Below are 20,812 nucleotides of genomic sequence, written 5' to 3'. Positions count from 1 at the left end.
GAAAAAAATGGATCTTATTATGAACGCATCTCAGGATCTACATGATAATTTCTCTGCGACAATACGAAACCAGTCCTCGACCCGAAATAAAATTAAGATATTCTAAACCGTAATAAACGTAAGGTCTGTGGACACGGAGGTCCAAAAAATGAATCAATGTTTATTGGTCTATAGTTCTATACGTTTTCCTGTTGATTACGTTTGTATATTCCGTTTTTCAATATTTACCCGAGTGGGGAGAGTAAATCTTGCTTGAGACGTTACGATAGACGTTACGATACACATAAGGTGTCGTTGAATTCTTCTAAATTGATTGTTAGTTATAAAAGCAATTCTCTAATTCTAGGTTATGCTATGGTTTGGTTCTAAAAAAGCTTATTTATCCTATGCCCTTATTTTTACGTGAAAGACTCATTGCAAATCGTAAACCTATACCTAAAATATTATCTAATTCTAGACAAGTTTTGGACCTAAAAAAGCCTATTTATCCTATGCCCTTATTTTCGCAGGAAAGACTCATTCTAGATCGTAAACCTACAATATCCTATAAATCTGATAAAATCATCTTTATAACGATCATATACCTTAATGACATCCTTCTTAAGTTATCATAGAACAGAGTCACGGATCAAAAAACAGAACAAAACCACAAATTAATTGAATACGTAAATTTGCTTTTTGTATGCGTGTGGCGTTGATAATTTTATCACAAACGCAACTACAGGAGCCATGATAAAGTGAGTGTATTCGACAAATAAATTGATAAGATTGCCAACGCGTGCCACAAGGTGCCCGTCTGTATTAATGTGCGATTAGAATGATAAATATTGGTTATCCGTACCTCTAAAGGTTATTCTTGTTTTTGTGTTTTATACAACTTTTTTGGGATTTGTAAAATACGGCAGGTGCGGTTAAGTGACACTGTGGGGGTTTTTATAAGCTGAGTCAGTTTGGTAAACGATGTTGATAATACCGTCATACTTTGGATTTGAAATTAATTAATTATTAATATATTGTTCTTTTTAGGTATTAAACACTTAAAGGATTTGCTAACATTTTTCTTTTACGATTAACGAGTGTTACTTAAATATAAATAAAAGCTGATTATAAAAATTGTTCCATTTAGGTATTAAACACTTAAAGTTTATAGATTTGCTAATATTTTTCTTTTACGATAAAAAAAAGTGTTACTTAAATATAAATAAAAAGAAAATGAAGTTGAAATCAAAAAGAGTAATTCATCGAAACCAATTATCAAAAATCCATCAATAAGAACGTCATTTAAAATACGTTTTAAGGAGAAGGTACAATATCATTTTTAATACATTAGTTAATAGAGTCCATAAGATAGTTACATAACAAAATTACGTTGGAATACTAGGAAAGGCAGTACTACCGATAAGCGATACTTCTAAATAATTTCACGGTTAATATAGCTAAGGTGCTGTGTATTTTCCGAAATAGCAAGTGTCCCAGTAAGGTGGCACCGTTGAGTAATAATTAAAATAGAGTGCGTGCAGATATGCTATAGCTATTTCAGACCGACTTATTTTTGAAACGCGAATTAGTTGTGCATACTGCAGCTTAATGGTGTATAACTAGTTTTTACAGCAGATTTCAGAATTATGACATTGACTTATATCTTAATCCTCAGGATTAGCGACGAATCTGTGTCCAGTTTTAGGTAGAACCTCTTCTTTAAGAAATTGGTTTAAGATGTTGGTTGCGGTGACCACGTCTTACTATTACGTGGGTTGATTAAGCGTTTTCTAATCTTAATATTAACGTTAGAAAGAATACTATTAAAACTACGATATAAGCTCGCTCCATTTGAACAAGAATTATGACAGTTCGCGTTAAACCGCGCTTAGTGTGTTCTCACCTGTGCATACTGTTCCTACCCAAGTAGTCTATCTCTATATTTTACAATCAGTGTGAGGGTGGCGCCGTCGCTGCATTTCACGTCCGAGTACCGTGACGGGGACGTCGTCTGGCCAAGTAATCGAGGTCCTAATCTGCTATTTTCGCGTTTTTGTTCAATTGCTCTCGAAAATTAGTTGTTGCCATTTTTTGGGTTACAAGTAGCGTAGTGGTCAATGCCCGTAAAGCTTCTAAATAGATCAGTCGATTATAGATGCGAAGGACTCGAAAGCTTGTAGTTGTCACGGTTTATCGGACATCAGCATATTGTTTCTGATAATTAGGTATGTATAACAAACATTACAAATCAAATTATGTCAATCAAATCGGATTGGATCATGATCGGATAGTGTCGGGTTAATCAGATCAAATCAAAGCATTTTTTTCACGATCACTTACAGTTTTTTTATACTGATTAATAATAGAGACTTATTACAGTCCCTTTGTGCCATCAGGTATCCCATCACATCTCTTTACCCTATTCTCATAAGAGTCATAAGGAAAAAATATATTCTGGCACGAATGTCTGCATTCACAGGAATAAGAGTCATCAAAATATCTTGAAAATTCAACACATACTTATGAAAACTGAAGATAACCTGCATCCTTGTCAGTTATTGAATTCCCACATAAACTATCCACTGTTTACTATTTTAATTTGATATTACAATGCCTTCAACAAGAGTCAGTCACGGTGTAATTATAATGCAAATTGTTCGCTTTGTAGACGCCGAGAATTATGCAAAAAAACAGCTTTAGACAAATTTCTCACACCGGCTGGATAAATAGAACATTAGGAAACATTTGTAAAGATAACCTGATGACAAAAAGGTACATTTTATTACTTGGATTCATAAAAGACGGGTTTTCCACACTAATATTATAAAGAGGAAAACTTTGTTTGTTTGTTTGGTTGTAATGAATAGGCTCAAAAACTAATGGACCGATTTTAAAAATTCTTTCACCATTCGAAAGCTATATTATCTACGAGTAACATATGCTCTATATCATATGAAATATATTTGATAAATAGATTTTGAGGCGATACAAAGTTTGCCGGGTCAGCTAGTCTCTTCATAAAAGACGGGTTATCTCCGAATCTTGCAAAAATGTTGAACTTTAGAATGGTTTGTAACTAGACTAACTAGCAGTTGTAATTAAGGTGGAATTGGGACTGCAAAGCCCCCATCGCCATACATATTGTTGTTTTGACAACAGTGGTGATGATTGCTGTATTCTTACTAGAAAGAATTGATAAGATATAGATTTTAATAAAGCATTATAAGTTAGTCTTTAGGCTTAGCAAAGTAGGTGTGCAATTGAATATGTCATCATAATCATCAATTGAACACCACTTTGCTAAAATAGTATACTATGCTATAAAAATTTGAACTCAGTTCTAGATATCAATGAAACGCTGAAGATACTTTTAAAATCAAGTGTAATACTACTGTTTGCTGAAAAATAAATATTCTTAATTGGATCAGCGCGTGTATCATGCAAGCTGCGAATAATCTTTTAATCGAAGTAAGTTTCCAGTGATCACCAAAAATCACTCATTTTTGCAATCAAAATGCCTTTAATTTCATATCAAAAACCTTACCGTTACCTGCAACTCTGTAGACAAATCTGCAGAACAAAGCCCATCCGCGGCCGCTAGCAGCAATAAAAGAGAAACTCCAAAAGCTCGGAGGCTCGAACTTTTGCATTACTTTATCTTCAACTTCCCACGTCCGTTTATAACAATACTTATAGTTTCACCTAAACAAATATAGCAGCATGATCTTGCCGGAGCTAATACTTAACGGTATACAAATTAAACAGCGTTCATATCCACGGACACGTACCGTACGCTGAATCTTAAATGAATTGTTCTCGGAAAGGTTTACAATTTGACAAAAAACTGACGATATTTTGTGTTGAAGCTGCGTTTTCGGACTAAACTCAATTTTGTATGTAACGTGGCGAAATTGATAGATTCTAATTTTGAGATGGCTTGTAACGGTTTTTCGGTTGAATTTTAAACAGACACTAATAGTAATAAGATATAACCTTAGTTAATAAACGACCTTTTATATGCCATGGAGTATTGCCATGATACATAAATAGGGAAAGACAAAACAGTTCAGTACATTTTGATTTTTCAACCGATTTCTAGTAAGTAACCGTTACATAGTTATAAGCGACATAGTCTGTATAAGCCAATTCCCCTCCAATAATTTCAAATAGCATCAAGTAGATAGTCTGTCATCTGGCGAAAATCAAATCACCCAATACAAATATGATTACATTTATCCAAACCTTCAAATACATTAAAGGCGAATCATTCGCAACTGTGCCTCTATTCGTTGCCCGTAAACCGAACATAATTACACATAATGTTACGTACCAGCATTGAAACGTATCGTCAAGAATTTTACGCCTATTTCTTCATAATGGCCGTCTATGGGCTGACAAACAAGCGTGATGGATGTGTCGGCGGCCACAAAAGGACCATTGACAATGTTCCTACCTCTGTGCCCAATTATCCTTTCACGTGCCCGTAGATTTTGTCCACCCGCGTCGATACGGCAAAAAATTTGGACACGACACTGAATTTTATAATGATGTAAGAAGTAAAGGAAAACGTTATTAATAAAATTGTTACTGTAATATCGCCATTCGCAATACTCTTGAACAATATATGAGATACTAGTGGTGCCCGCGGCTTCGCCCGCTTTTTAAAGATATAATATGCTATAAGATGATAGATAGAAGAAGAATGATATGATAAGAGATATGATATAAGATCAAATGCATAGTTTCCGATTTTATAAAATGTATATTGATATTCATTTTTATATAAATAGACTAACATGGATAAGTAAAGTAACTGTAGGTAAATTATGAAAAAATCGAATTTCGATCTTCTGGGTTGAAAGATCGATTTACTGAATCGATCCATTACTGGAGATCGATTAAAATAATCGATTTTTTGGTTCAAAAGATCGATTGTCCGATTAATCGATCTCAGATCGCCATCCGTAGTTCCCGTGGGATTTCCGGGATAAAAACTATCCTATGTCCTTTCTCGGGTCTCAGACTATCTTTGTACAAAATTCCATTCAAATCGGTTCAGTGGTTTAGCCGTGAAAAAGAGACAGACTGACAGAGTTACTTCCACATTTATAATATTAGTAAGGATTAGTAAGGAAGTAAGGATTTGCTGACGGATACATAATTTCAGTGCTTATTTGATCCTGATAACCTTTTTTTTCGCTATCCTCGAAAAAATATCGAAGATAGAATCGATTCTTAGGGCCTCGATTTTTTTGTGAATCGATTTATTGTACTTCGATTCGAATCGATCTTTTCCGGAAAGAATCGCCACCCCTTATATAACCCTAATAAAACTATATGAACAAATATAATGTTGCAACCGTCTCCGATTGCAAGAATTGATATTTTTAAACTCATGGCTATTTAGAGTATGCCAAAAGACCCACAAACGTTGGTAGGATCCGTTACTGGAGACCGATTAAAAAAATCGACTTTTTTGGTCAAAAAGATAGATTCTCTGGTTAATAGATCTAAGATCGCTATCTGGGATAAAAATTATCCTATGTCCATTCTAGGGTCTCAGACTATATTAGTAAGGGTATCGATTAAAATAATCGACTTTTTGGTCCAAAAGATCGATTCTCCAATTAATCTATCTTAGATCGCCATCCCTAGTTCCCGTGGGATTTCCGGGATAAAAACTATCCTATGTCCGTTCTCGGGTCTCAGACTATCTTTGTACAAAATTTCATTAAAATCGGTTCAGTGGTTTAGGCGTGAAGAAAAGACAACCAGACAGACAGACAGACAGAGTTACTTTCGGATTTATAATATTAGTAAGGATAAAAATTGAAAACATACTTTGAAATGTAAATTAATGAAATATAAAAAGGCAAAAAGCAAAATAAATAAGAACAGGTAGAAAGACGGATAGAAAATATATTAAAGAAAACAAAACTTCGATACTTCAAATATAAAATGAAACTAAAGAGATAAATATAAAGCTCTTCTGTGAATAAACGTAAGAATTTCTCAAGAACTTTATAAAAAGAGTGTTATTATTAGTTATCTTAACAACATTAAACTGGATGCAATATCATGCGGCATGCCTAGCCGCCTGGCGCAGGACTGCTGATGCAGCTCGCAGCAGTACGCCCTTGTGAACCGCTGCCCGCAGTATTGACACTTGAACAGACCAGAACGTCGGCGAGGCATGTCCAACACGTGGCGACAGACACAGCAGTCCCTGAAACATATATGATAGAAGAGAATAGAATTTAATATTTGATATAGTTATCTAAAGTTAATCTCTAAGTTGACACTGATAATATTTATTGGAGATCGTGTATTGCAAACTAGGAAGAACTTAATAAAGATCTGGAAAAAGTTAATTACTCACAATTAACAACTATTTAAGTAATTTAGAATTCATTTAAAGACAATTCAAAAGTGCATGGAATATTACAACTCGAAGTTTATGCAATAATTTTATATAGTAAATACCTAGTCTTTCCCAATGCATGTTTCTGGATATGGTCGCTCAGTTCAGAAGGTTTCATAAATGCAGCACCACAAATATTACAGATAAAAGGAGATTCGATGGCTCTAGACTGTGAGCTCTGTAATCTTGATAAATAATAGTAATAGTCTATGCTTGGGACGTATGACAATAATCTTCTTAACGTCTCCTCTGTAGATACCTTCAATAAAGCTAAAAGACTGAGAGGGTCCGTGTTAACTGCTATCGCCATTCGTCTATTTTTTCCGATAGAAGGATCTATTTCTTCTATAACATCAATGTTATTTCCCGAGTTATATTTTGCTTTAGATAAAGATCTTGTTACCTCCGTAGACATTTCTTTAGTTGGTATTGTTACCGAGATTTGAACAGAACAAGGATAATATGTGTCGCCGACTGATGTGTCTTTTAGAATACTTACTTTATTCCTGCCTATTTCTTTTAAAAGTATATCATTCATTTTCATTATATTTTCATCCATGTGCTTAAATCTATCGGAACTTACTTTTGATGAATATCTAGTACTTTGAGAACTGCTGTCAACCAATCCACATACAATTCTCTCCCTTTTTCCTATGCCGTAACTATCACTTTTTGTAATATTTACATTTGCCTTCCCAAGTTTTATAGGTAAATCAATGTTATTTAGTCGTGGATATGTCTTTGTTTTCATTTCAACGATAAAACTATTAATGGAATGTATTAAATTATCAAGTTTTTCTTCAATACAAGCTAACGAATTCGGTTTCCAAATATTTTCAGTGCTTTGTGCAGTTTCTTGTAGTATTTTCACTCCGTATATTTCATCTGTACATATTTTCTTTGAGACCACTTGACGAGCCTTTTTCTTATCTACAATTACATCTTCATTTGTTAAATTTAAGTTAGATTTCGTGTGTGTAGAGGAAGATTCTAACATAGTATTTGTACCCCTGCTATTCGATACAAAACCACTTTTGCCCGTTCTAACATTTTTGTGATTTCTTATTGTCATTTTTAAAGAATTCTCGGTATTGTCAGGATTATTTTCTTCATTGATGATGTTACAAAATGGTTTGTATCTCTGTTTTGTCAACCGTTTTTGTCTTTCTCTTTCTAACATAATTAGACGGCCCTGGGATGATGTAGGATAACAAAATGGATTGGTTTTAAATGGAACATACTTTTTCGTAGGTGGTGGATCATATTCATGTATAGTTTCATAGTATTCATCAAATGGATGTCTCATACAAAAGTTATCGTGTGCGTTATATAAATCGTGAAGTAAATTTTGACAAGGCCTGGACTGTTGCCAGGTAAATTTTGTATTGTAGTAGTCTTCGATAGTCCCAGGTGTAACAAAGCCTTCAGGCACGTACTGTAACGAAGTTGCACGTCTCATGTTAGTGCCGGTGCCATGTTTTCTTCGTAACTCATTAATATAGTTATTCCAATTTTCCGTTTCTTTCTCTTTTTGACGAGCGATCATTAGTTCCCTTACAAGTCTTTTCAGTCTACTGTTTTTCTCCATTGTTTTGTATAGAAACTGTTCATTATAAAGATTAACTATAGGCCGGCAGTATGTGGATTTATCAGAATAATTCATTTCGTGAGTTGTTCTGTGTAAATCATCACGAAGTTCTTTTTCAAGAGGTTCTTTAAAGCTTATTTTCGTTTCATTGCTACGTTTTCGTCTTATATTTGAATCTTTACTACTTTCATTTTGAAAAGGACTCTGATACGTATGTGTTTTTAAATGACGTGAGCATATACTTTGAGAAGAAGAATAAATTGGTTCATTTGACTCATTACACTTATAACGAGTTATCACAGAGTTGTTTTCACTTGTGAACCTATTGTGAGTAGCACCATTTTCGTAATAGTTATGTCTTAATAATTCATCGCTTTTCTTATAACTTTTAATATTGTCTGCCCAAGTGATATCTGACAATATCTCTTTCCTTTTATCCATTGGGTGTATAGTATACTGTTCTATCTTATCTTAATTTATAAATTTCTAATAAAATTATAACACAAAAATTTATTGTATTGCAGGGACACAAACGTCAGTTACACACAATATGACAACATATATTTTTTGTTTTTGATAGATGAATACTTAATAGAAAGCGACCTTTTTTAACGCAGCGAAAGCACTGAAGGGCCGACATCCCAGTTATAGTGAGTTTCTTGAAGTTCAAACTCTTACAAATTAACAATCGCTTTAATTGTTAAGTACTACATCGCGAAAGAACTCGAATGCCTAAAAGCTCTACTAAAAGAGATGATGAAGATGTATATGCAGTAGTGTACGCTTCTCAAAACACACATAAAAGCCACTTTTTATAATTCTTATAAACACTACGTACATTTGCAAACATCCGAGTGGGGATGGCCCAAAAACGTCTGGTGGGCAATAAATTTTATTTTTTAGATGAAAACAAAATGTAAATAAAGACATTCAAGTCCTAATGCGCCGACAACGAAACAATGTGATCAAGTTAAGGACCTCCGCACGGCTGAGGTGTGTGGCCTCCGAAATGCTGCTCTAAAGAACACAATCAGGTAAATAAACGAGAGATCACCAGATAAATAATAAATAAAACGCAGTTAGATTACAAGAAATGTTTTGGGTAAATTTGATCCTTCAGGAGGAACTGATTGTATCTAAAATAAACTGTGATCTGTATCTGTATAAAGTTATTAATAAAGATTAATATACGTTTCTATTACAAGCTTTAGTTAGATCGAGAAAGTTAGAAATCGTAAGCACTCGTAAGCATTTTATAGTTATCAGATAGAAATTCAAAAACGCTACGTTAATAAAAAATTGCTGATAGCGATGGTATAAGTTTAAGCAATATTTTATCTACTTTAAAACAATTTAGTTCAAAAAACATCACTGATGGTTATCTACGAACGAAATTACCGAAAATAAACGCCGCGCATAAAATTACATACTCATCGACATTATACAACCTATTTAGATAATACATCGTCACAACACGCTCTTTTTGTGCCCTTTTTTATTTAATTTTCAAAGTTATGTTTGCATTTTTATTAGTTTCTTTGGTGACGACACGCCTGTGCCACGTTCGCAGGTTGTCATACGATTATGCTAATCATCCCATAGAATATTCATGGAAAAAACTACCCCGACACCCTTACAAGTTCTGTTGCTGTCATATTTTACTATTTGTCTGCTTCTTTGGCCTTATTTTCATTTTATTATTTCTTTTTGTTGTATATAATATAATTATTCTGATACTATTTGTGCGTGGTAAAAGTTCATTCGTGTAAACTTGAACCAGTGTGAAACTATTATATTATGCAATTTATTGTACGTCTTATTATCTTGAAAGAATAACATGAATTAATGAGTATTCGAAATTTGGAAATAATAAATATTGTATTACATAGATAATCATGGCAATTTATAAACTTAATGACAAAAAAGCATTATAGATTACCATCATAAAATACACTACTTACTACTACTACTAATATAAGAACTGAAAAGAGAAACAAAAGAAAATAAATAAAATTTAATACGATTTTACGCTATTTTAAGTTCAACGACACGTCGTCAATCATTTTAAAATTTCATAAATAAGTATCAAAGAAATTAAAACCTCAACTTTTTAATTAGATATATTAGGCACGTGAGTAGCGATGCACGACATAGATATTAAAATTTTAAATTGAGCATTTAATTCAATAACCCGCCGTATTATAACTGAATAAATAAACGTGGGGCGACACCGTAATATTTATAACTGCCTATAGTAGTAGCAATGGGTAAGTTGCGACCAAGCCTCTTGACGATTTGAATTGATTCGATTACCCCACTCGACATACAAGAACTCTTGTAAACAACTCCAAATAAGAGAAGGTTGCCCTTCAAAGGGTCACCTTAAAAAGTAGATGGCCCAAAAACATACCCTGAGTTACCCCTAGCTTTTATTAGTTCCTATGTTATTTCTTTTCGCGTTTTACACTCTTGTTGAGTTTATAATACATTACTTTATCGTTTGACAATGGATAGGTATCTATAAGACCGAATTCTTCAATGGAAATTCACTAAAAGGAGTGGTCGGTTTATACAAAGCTTTTATATAATCTGATTTTCTACAAAGCCAGACGAGACCGTTAAGGCAAGGTGAAGGACGGCGCTCGCTGAGACGTTGCCATGGCAAACCTTTTGCCTATTGATTGCCAATCACCTGCCTATTAGATTCGTACTTAGGAAATGTGTATGAATACTCATAATAATTTCGTTGGTTTCTAGTAGTAACGTAGAAATACTCACGAAGAATCACGCTGTTTTGATCATAGATAACTAAGTATTTTGTACTTACGTATTGTACTGTACTTACTCAACATTCATACAAGGATGAAAAACATTTTTGATAAAAAATACATTCGAATTATGAATAATGCTCTTTCAGATAACTAAACCCCATTTATTCGAGTAGTAGAGTAGTTTTTGAGTAAATTACAGACATTCAAATATACATGCATAGCGGTCGAATAAATAACCTCCTTTTTTGAAGTCGGTTAAAAACACTAGTTTTGAACTATCCGATGTTACCAACGTTACGATTACATTCAAACATAGACTCCAGAGGCGTCTCAAAGCCCTTCAAACGAGTCCCTCGACATTATAAATTAAAAGGTAATTCGGGTGAATGAGATGAGAATAAAAAATGTCTTTGTGAAGGCGCGACGTACGAACGGGACGAAAGTATTGCATTGTATTAACATAATGGTTTGTCTACATGCTTACACGATTGTGCTCCAGTCGTAGAGGTTTTTTTCTGTTTGATCTTATTATTCATAGGTAAGCATTATTGTATCGCGGCCGGCTCTTGGGTACCGTCTTCGAAGGTTGAATAAATTCAAACGTTTAGATCAATGCACAATTTCCAAACGGTTGGAGATGATTTTAAGTTTGTGAATAAAAACAAATATTGTTTGCCAAAACCAGCAATATCAGAAAAACGTTACATTAAAGACAGCTTTTATGAAAACATCATATTTTCGGTTTTCCCAATAAACTCCACTTTCTTGTATTCAACGAAAACAAATTTACTTCTCGGTGTTATTTCTCCATCCATATTGTTATTTATTCATCCATATCATCTTGCGTACAAACTATTGTAATTCGATTAATTGTCAATTCATAACGTGGATTTCTACAAATAATCTTTTAACTTAACTAGTGTACTTTGGTATCATCGGTACTATGGGTTAAAATACGTGAGGTCGTAGTATATTCAAATATAAACATTATTTATAATAAAAAATAATAAATAATATTATTAGTCTATACCTACGTTAACTGTAGCGAGAATACAAAAGTACTTTGCAGTGATATACGTTTAATCGTCTTTAAGCTCGTTAAATCAATATTTCATTTCAAAATTCGCTCTTAAAATGTACTTGATTAATTTTCTATGCAACCATTACTTACCTTCTACTAATATTCTCACGACGGAACCCATCAAACGCTGACGGGCTGTATTTACAATGTTTTTTTCACACCATCGCCTTATGTGAGGAATGCGAAGTTTGGGAGATTATGTCGGCGGCTCAGTCAGGCTCACAGTTACCATGGTTTCCCATTGTTGGCCACTATGAATGAATGCTTCAAGTCTCCGTGGTTTGTTTTTTCTAAAACAAATTGTACTGAATTTTAGCATTTTATACGGATTGTTGTCTTGATCCAAGTCTTTTCGCATACCTTTATGTAACTCAGTTTGGTTTTTAAGTAATCTTGACTGATCTATAGTTATCAGTCTATTATACAACAGGTACAATATTCTTTATCCTAATACAGCGTGTGTGTACATATATTTTTTCTTTTCATATTATTCTAATTGTGTATCATTCAATTTAATACCATCCTCCGTATTTTACTCATTATGCTATTGTTCAGATCATAGATGTTAATCAATGACTTCAATAAGTTATTCTAACATAATACACCCATTGTAATTTCTATAACTGTATACATTTACACTCCATTTAAAACTATATTTTCACTTTTCCCAACTATACAGATTACCGTTCTATTACAATAAATCGGCAAATTATGGCAAATAATTTAAAACAACGGTGACTAATCCGCGAGTCAAAATGAATTTAAAAGTGACAATCTCGATTGAACAAATGCACAAAAAGATAAGACAACTAAAGGAAAAACCTATCGAGGCAGACAAACAAAGCTATCAGCTATCGATAACATTTAACGGAATCTTCCAAGTCTCCCACGGTAGTGACGGCATTCCTACAAACAATGACAAAGTATTTATCATCGCTAAATTTTCTCTATCCACACCCATACTTGGCATCGCTAGACTTGTTTCATTAACATTGACGTATCTACTTAATTGGGATATGAAAAAGTCGTTTATCGTTAAACATCGAGTCTAAATTCTAACCTTTTGACTTTGGTTGTATAATGAATGAGCTACGTAACGTTAATTATATCCATGATTACCTTTATTACGTTTATGATATTTATTAGATTTTGTTCCATCATCATAGTATCTGAACATCGGGTGAAACAGATTATTACCCGTAGAGTATTTGTTTACTAATGTAATTAAATAAAATCTATATTTTTATGGTTCTGTCTGGTCTAAAGTATGTGATACAGCAGAAACACTTACACGAGGTATTCCATCTTATTTTACCCAAGGACGCCAATCCTTTGCAGAATTGATATCAAACATCCATTTACAGCGTCACACATCAGATGGTCTCACTCAAATTTCATAAACAAAACCCAAACTGAACTCAAAAAGATAATACAGATCGCTAAGATAAGTGAGCAACTCCTGTATTAAAATTATACCGAGGGTTCCAAGTGGTACCATCTCGGAATGCCCCGCATACCGGCCGAGGTATAAATCCTTTCAAATAAAACGCCTCGGAACACGGAGTGCGTTTTAGGCCCCAAATAAAAGGCCGCTGCTCGATATGTTTTATTTAATGGTTTTTGTAAGACCACGCCCACCTGGATTAGGATTCGCTTCTAATTTCTTAAGTCGATGCTGTTTTGCTTCTATATTTTCATATTTATTGTTTACTAGCTGACCCGGCAAACGTTGTGTTGTCATATAAATAAAAAATGTTAAGGGTGAAGAACTCTTAGGGGTATGAAAAATAGATAGTAGCCGATTCTCAGACCTATTGAATATGCGTATAAAATTTGGTGAAAATCGGTAAAGTTAAATGGTCTCGTGATACAAATACTGGTTTATGCATTGCATCTAATTACAGCTCTCCATTAGGTTTGGCACTTACAGACTTTTTATCGCTAAATAATATATCACAAACGAATGACATAACCAACATTGAAGGTAAAATTCTCGACCTTATTCTCACAAACAATACTGTAGAAGTAACGAACTCATACCATGTCTTAAGCAAAATTGACCACAAACATCCTCCTTTACTCATTACTACTCTAGAAACAACTTCAAATTTTTTAAAACTTATTCAAGGAGCACGGTTTAATTTTTTCAAAGCCAACTATGTTAAAATATTAAGAGTACCTAAAAAGTATAAACTGGATAGCGGAGTTCCGCGACTGTCACGATGTCAACGAAATGACAGAACTTCTTTACCGTAACTTTAATAAAGTTGTTGAAAATTATGTCCAAAAAAGTAAACCTAAAAACAGTAGGTATCCGTCGTGGTTTACTAAACCCCTAATAAAAATAATTCTAGAAAAAGAAAACAAGAGGAAGAAATATATTAAATATGGCAATCCTCGTGATAGAATAGAATACGAACTATTGCGTGAGCGCAGTCAAAAACTAATAGATCTGTGTCTTCGTAATTATAAAAAACGAATTGAGTGCAATATTCGAACAAACCCTAAATCTTTCTGGCGTTTCATTAAAGACAAGTGGGGTTGCGGAACCACCATTCCTGCGGAGATGTTCAATAGTAATGAAACTGCAAACACCGGGACTCTTATCGCAGAATTGTTTGCAAAAGCCGTTTCGGTGGATTACGGTAACTAAAATTGTGACACGAGAATTTTATATATAAGTTACAATTTTCATAAATTCTTTAAATACTTTTGTTGCTACAAAGATAAATGGCCTTTGACTAGGCCATGGTATAAAGAATATATACTTTCATGAGGGCTCATAATTCAGTCCAGGGCACATGATAACGAATTTATTAACTATTTACTATTGATTATCTTTCATCAATTTAAATGGAACTAAAGTTATACCTGAAGTCATTCATACATAGATGTGTTGCTATCCTTAAAGACTAAGTTGAAACGCCTCGTATAAGGTTATGTACTTTACCCCCTTTAAACAAGAATACGGTAACGTCTAACCATAGAATAGTAAAGATTACTCACTCCTAACAAGAAAATGACCTCAGTTTTGAGAATTTAAATAGTTGCGTATAAAAGTTTTGCCACGTCTCCGTGCTAAAATGTCCCTAAAATATTTGAAATAATTATTTATTTATTACGTAAATTACGCAGTATTAGTTATTTATTCGTAAATTTTCTCTAAAAATGTTTGTATTTGTCAAGAATTCAAAAAAAGAACTTACTAAAATAAGCCGTTTGTGGCTTCATTCAATTTCAAGGCGGTAAAGTATCTTTACTAATCTATGCGTCTAACACTGCTTTTATAGGGTAGAGATATAAGCAGCCTTAAAAATATTATTTATCAATAATTTGTTAATCCTTTCCCTTAACGGGGTACTCTGCAAAAAATTCAAAGAATTTTAATGTGAGACGCCGGCAGCCTCAGAGGAATTAGGTTCATTATTTTATATTAAAAATAGTCTCTTCCTTTATTTTTGTACATTATGGTTAATTTTGACAGGTAGAGGAATTTAAGTTTAGTTCTCGTGGTTTAAAACTAACACTGTGTTGCTAAAGTTTTGCAAATTTTTAATACGTAGGCATTTTTAATGTGCTTTCGCGTCAATCAAAGTCATTAAAACTTCGAGGTGAAAATAACTTTCTTAAATACACAAGTATAAAACTAATTCTTCATATTCTTCAAACGTTATTCACCAACGGCTAATTTTTTTTTTCTATATTGGTCAGTTGTTAGCGTTCCTATCCTCCCAACCTTTTTTCCATAGGACCCCTTCATATTCATTATATTGTATTAATTATGAGGCGTGAAATGCATGTAAGTAAATATCTTTTGAATAGCTGTATTGTAGCACCTAATACAAAATACATTGAACAGTACAGTAACCAAATCAAAGATTGAAGCTCGCAATACGAGTAAAATCATTGCCTCTCCGGAGGTCTAATCCCCGACCAGTCAACCCAATCTCTCGTTTTCTCTCATTTATTTTTTAATCAACTTTCCCTAAAACAAAGCACCATCAACAGCAGATCAATCAATTAGTAAACGTCGTAAGCCCAATTGGATTAGTTCCTAGCGCCACAAAAAATAGGTGTGGAGAGGACGATAGCGCAACCTCCACTTTTAATTATCGTTTACCGGCGCATTGTCTGAGTAAAAAATGCAGATAAAAAATATTTAAGGCTGCGTATAAAGTTGTCTTAGATCGATAGACGATCTCGGAGATAGAACGTAACTGCGCTCGTTGGAATGTCAAACTTGACATTTGACTATTTGACACTTACCTTTTAAAATAAAAGTGATATATTTAATTAATTGAAATATACACAATATTTCATTGACTCTCATAATCAACAGTTATTTACACTTAAAATAAAATAAATGTAAGATTTTTTTAAATAGAATATTTATGAAATTACGTTCTATTGTAGCAAAAAATATGCTGTGATATGCTTGTAAAAGTACCAATAAATTTGTACGAGTAATTTAATATTCTATTTATTGCAAATTTATTACCGATCTTGGCATCTTTGTCGATTCCATTACACTAACAACTGTAAAAGCAATGTTATGGATTATCAAATTTCATGGGTACTTGCCAAAATGGAATAGCTCCACAATTTGGCCTTTCGAATATTCGTCAGTACAATTTACAGTGTGATCGAGTTATTTATTTACCGATTACCGAAGTATTTTACGTTCTGTCTCCGTGCCACAGTCCACTGTCCAGTCGGCATGTGCTACTTTTTACATGCAACGACTCCCTTTGATATTTTTGATTACATTTTGTCAGTAGTTTGTCTCCATGTAATTATTATTTTTTTTACTTGCATGAGGATAATGTTATCTTAAAATTGCTACAAAAAAGATTAATTCTCTGTAATGTAATTTAATATTATATGCTTCGTAAGTAACATTATATTATAATATATTATATTCTTGGCTTACTTAAAAATATGTGTACCTATAATACATAAATAATCTTCTTTAAAAACCTTTTCGTGATTTTCAATTTCCAGATTTTCTCGCCTATCCATAAAATGTAATTTATGTAAATGTATTAACTTTATAAATCATTATTTATTCATATAAAATATTATGAAATACCAACGGCTACATCAATAAAAGTAAAATTTCACTTTTGTCGACGCCAACATAAACAGTGTCAATTCCACAGAAACCGTTCCTATTACCCAGTTTCCTGTTCCCAAAAAGTCGGAACGTCGTCGTCCCGTGTAGTGTGAACGTCATCGTTCGGACTATAGTTTTTTAGCGGTCCCGTGGAGATTTCATGGCGTTAGGTTCCCACACGCGGCGACCGCCGGCCTCGACGTTTTTTAACGCCACACGTCCAACTGATGTCTATTTTAAAAGCTGTTGATATATCTACGCCTCTTTATCTGGACCCCAAAATGCCTACAAATAATAGAAAAACAGACCGGCCTTTGGTTTGGGTCGAGGCTCTACATAGCTTTCGTGGCTTGGGTTTGAGTTAAGAAGTGTGGAGATGTTGATATGGTAAGTTTCAAATCAGTGTAGATAGGATTGGAATTAAATTTATAACTAGGTCCCGCTAGAACACGGGCTTTTTCAAGTGAGCAATATACCTCCTGGATTAGGTTCATAGTAACTGTAGTTAAGATGCTTAAAGCACGATAGTTTGTAAAGCCGGTTAAAAGGTGATTTCTTAAAGTATCCAAAAGATGAGGCTTAAAACGTAGACATAATTAATTACAGTCCTTAATTTTAAGGTATGAATGACTGTAGGTTAAGACCACACTTATATCATAGACAGAAAAATGAATTATATTATTTCGGTTAGGTTTATACCAAACAGCGAAATCGGCTCTTTTGTAAATAAAAGCATTGATCAGTAAAAATATACTGTACAAACAAGTGATTGAGGGCGGTAGTCTAGACTCTAGACCACTCGAGAGCTCGCTGGACTGACGCAACGCAGATACTAGACTAATTAATTACACAGCCTTATCTAATTAAATAAGATAAATAAGCATATTAATGCTTATTACATGAGATGATATTAAATGAACAATGTAGAGTAAAAATTATTTGCGGAAAAATAAAACTACAGCCTATATGGGATGTATACCTGATTTTAGTTTATTTTAATAAGGGAACTTTTCGTCTGCATAATGTAAATTTGGTGCAAACCCATTTTCCAAAAATTGTTCAATGATTGATAATAATTATTTTGCTATCTCTTTGAAACATGAATCTTCCATTCGGTAATGTTACTCAAACATGTATTACCTACATACAAAAACTATTACGGAAACATTACGCTTATTTCAATGACGTAATGAGTTCACTTTTTATTACAGACTTGTCTTTAAAAACTGGTCCACGTGTTTAGATTATCTATTTTCAAAACTTATCAGAATTTGAAGAGCTTAACTTATTAATTTTAACAAAATACTTGCATGAGTTTAACTTAAAAATTACCAACTTAAATCACTTCGGTAACAAAATATAGACATAAATATAAAACTATTTTATTTCTACGGATCCCTAAAATCAGTGTGAAGCGTAAAGCCAACGGGCGGGCTCGCAGGTATTTCGGAAAAGGAAAAAGTCTGACAAGTGGCGCGTGAGTTGCGTTTCGCGTTGCTCTCAATGCTGAGCGGCCTCTGGAAATATTTCACACCAGATTCTACATCGTTGTTTCATTCCATTTTAAGTGGCACGTGTATACAATATTTTTGTAGGATTCGCTGTCGTAACATTACTATCCCACTGCTGGGCAAGAGTCTAAGTGAGAGTTTAGGCCATAATCCGCGTTGGCCTAATGCCAATTGTTACACTTCACAAACCTTTAGAGAACCTTTTTTAAAAAGTCTCAGGTGTGTAGGTTTCTTCACGATGTTTTCCTGCAACGTTTAAGCGAGTCCTAATTACTTTCTAATACGGAATTAAATTAGAATACTAACTTTAGTATTAGTATTAAAACAGAGATACCGCCGGAAGCCCCTGCCCGAGAATGACAAGTCGCGACTCCACCACTCCACTCCACTTAGCTATCATTGCTAAGTAAGTCAATAAAAACAACCCAATGTAGGTTAGCGGTTAACTTGGGCTGGGGGCCTACCACCATCTTTTAAAAACCATCATAGTTCAGGAAAGTTATATTTCCTCCTTAAAACAGTAAAATATTCCGTCATACACAGATGAACAAACTTGAACCCTTATTAATTTATCGCTTATCCATTGTGTAAAACCAAATGTAATTGTCATATTTTGCTTAAAAAGTTAAATTTCCTGCAAAAAAGTAAAAATATGATTAAAATAATATTAAACATGTAACATATGTAGTTATTTCTGGACACTATAGTACCTACTTACTTACTATTATTATATTTACGTATTCGTTAGATGAATGTTACAAGATTTGTTGCATTTTAGTACTCTACATTTGTAAATTAAAATTTATAAGACACATAACAAAATAAATTTGTACAGTTCAGTTGTTGATTATAAAATATAGAGAAAGATATAAAGCTTCTATTGAGGTATTGTATTTTACAAAAAGGCTAGTAAAAAAAACCGATTTATAATATCTAAGTAAACAATCAGTAATATAATGTCCAGTCCAATGCAGGACCACACGCCACGTTCACAAAACACTAAGGTTGCCACAAAAAACTCATCAGGGCTAAATAGAGCTGACATATCGACGGTAATCTGACGAAAGGCACAGCCCTCAAATCAAACAGAGCTGGCCCCGCCCCTGGACATTTGGACACAATTAGGACTTGAAAGACACCGACTGGGATCAGGCTAATCACCAGCCAGCCTTCTCAGGGATAAATTGATGTCGAACAAACATACTCTTAAGGCTCTGGTAACATCGCGCACCATCAACGAAGAATAAGCGACAAGCGATAAAATATTTATAAAATATACCTGTATATTTTCTTTTGAAGGGTTAAAATCCAGCTCTACAAATACTTAAGTATTCTGATGCAAAAGTGTTAAAATCAATAAAAACAAACAAATAAAAACTTATGTATGTGTTTTCATAATTAATAGTTGTCATTTCACTTTCATGAAACAAAAATTTATTTTTCAACTTTTAACTCTCTTTTTGTTTGTCTGTATGAGCTAATTTTAACAATGACTAGATTTATTTTGACAGAATATTCATAGAAATATAGCAGATACTTAATGCGGAAAACAAAAATCTTTAATTCGTATCTATTAAAAATATCTCGCTTAATCGCCAACTATACAACAAGTCCTTTGCATAGGTCAAACCAATAAAAACATTTCAAATCCACATCACGTGATAAAAACACTTAACACAATAACATAAGGCATATCTCTCGATTTTGCAAAATATGGAGCGGCATTGAACAAACACTTCGGTGAGATAATTACAAGGTGTGATGGAGTGCAAATAGTGGCGCTGGGTGGAGCCGGACCACCTGCGTGGAGGAGCGGCTCCAGGACTGTTGCTAATTGGATTTGTTTTTGTGATTGTAGCAAACGATGTAGGTGACCTGATGGTAAGTGGTTACTACTGCTGGTCATTTTTCTCTATTGCAAATAGACGAAGAAAACCTGAGGATCTATACCTACTAGTACTACTAGTAGATGCTACCCCGAGATGTAATTTAGTAGTGTACATTTATTACCTTAGGGAAAAGCTTCAAATCAGAATTAACCATTTAAACAAATATTCCAAGGTAGAAATGACTGTGATGGAATAGCCAAGGTATGCTACAGATTCCTAAATGAAGATTTTCTCTTAGGTTAATAGCAGCGTCCATCTATATTTGATTCTCGTTAGTTTTTACTATACAAGGCGGTTATGCAGAAGCATGTGCGTATTAGGAAATGATTATCACTTAAACGGTGAAGGAAAACATCATGAGAAAACTTGTAAATTGCGTAGGGTATGTGAATTCTACCAATTCGTACTTGGCCAGCGTCGACATTTCCCTGAAACCCGTCTCACTCTGAGAGCAGATCC

The 20,812-nt window shown here is 33.7% G+C and overlaps 2 protein-coding genes across 10 annotated transcripts in view; one reads left to right on the top strand and one right to left on the bottom strand.

The window, feature by feature from the left end:
* esn (espinas) overlaps positions 1–20,812 on the top strand; it is a 400,966-nt gene that overhangs the window by 354,667 nt on the left and 25,487 nt on the right. The window lies entirely within an intron of this gene.
* Positions 6,011–7,596, bottom strand: LOC140752337 (uncharacterized). Its single transcript, XM_073086598.1, has 2 exons — positions 6,463–7,596; positions 6,011–6,205 (listed from the first exon to the last, which is right to left on the bottom strand). Exons 1-2 carry the CDS (start codon positions 7,578–7,580, stop codon positions 6,025–6,027), a joined length of 1,299 nt encoding a protein of 432 aa, XP_072942699.1. The 5' UTR covers positions 7,581–7,596; the 3' UTR covers positions 6,011–6,024.

Source organism: Epargyreus clarus, unplaced genomic scaffold, assembly GCF_041222505.1.
Source record: "Epargyreus clarus isolate Ecla_fem2 unplaced genomic scaffold, WU_Ecla_fem_2.2 ptg000024l, whole genome shotgun sequence".
Lineage (NCBI taxonomy): Eukaryota > Metazoa > Arthropoda > Insecta > Lepidoptera > Hesperiidae > Epargyreus > Epargyreus clarus.
The sequence above is the reverse complement of the archived record's forward strand: the minus strand, read 5'-3'. Positions and strand labels throughout refer to the sequence as shown.

Bases quoted from the DNA above. Each gene is read 5' to 3' on its own strand.
- LOC140752337 (XM_073086598.1), bottom strand. From the start codon at position 7,580: ATGTTAGAAAGAGAAAGACAAAAACGGTTGACAAAACAGAGATACAAA. The intron at 6,206-6,462 runs GTATTTACTATA...TATATGTTTCAG, and splicing joins CATGCATTGGGAAAGACTAG to GGACTGCTGTGTCTGTCGCC.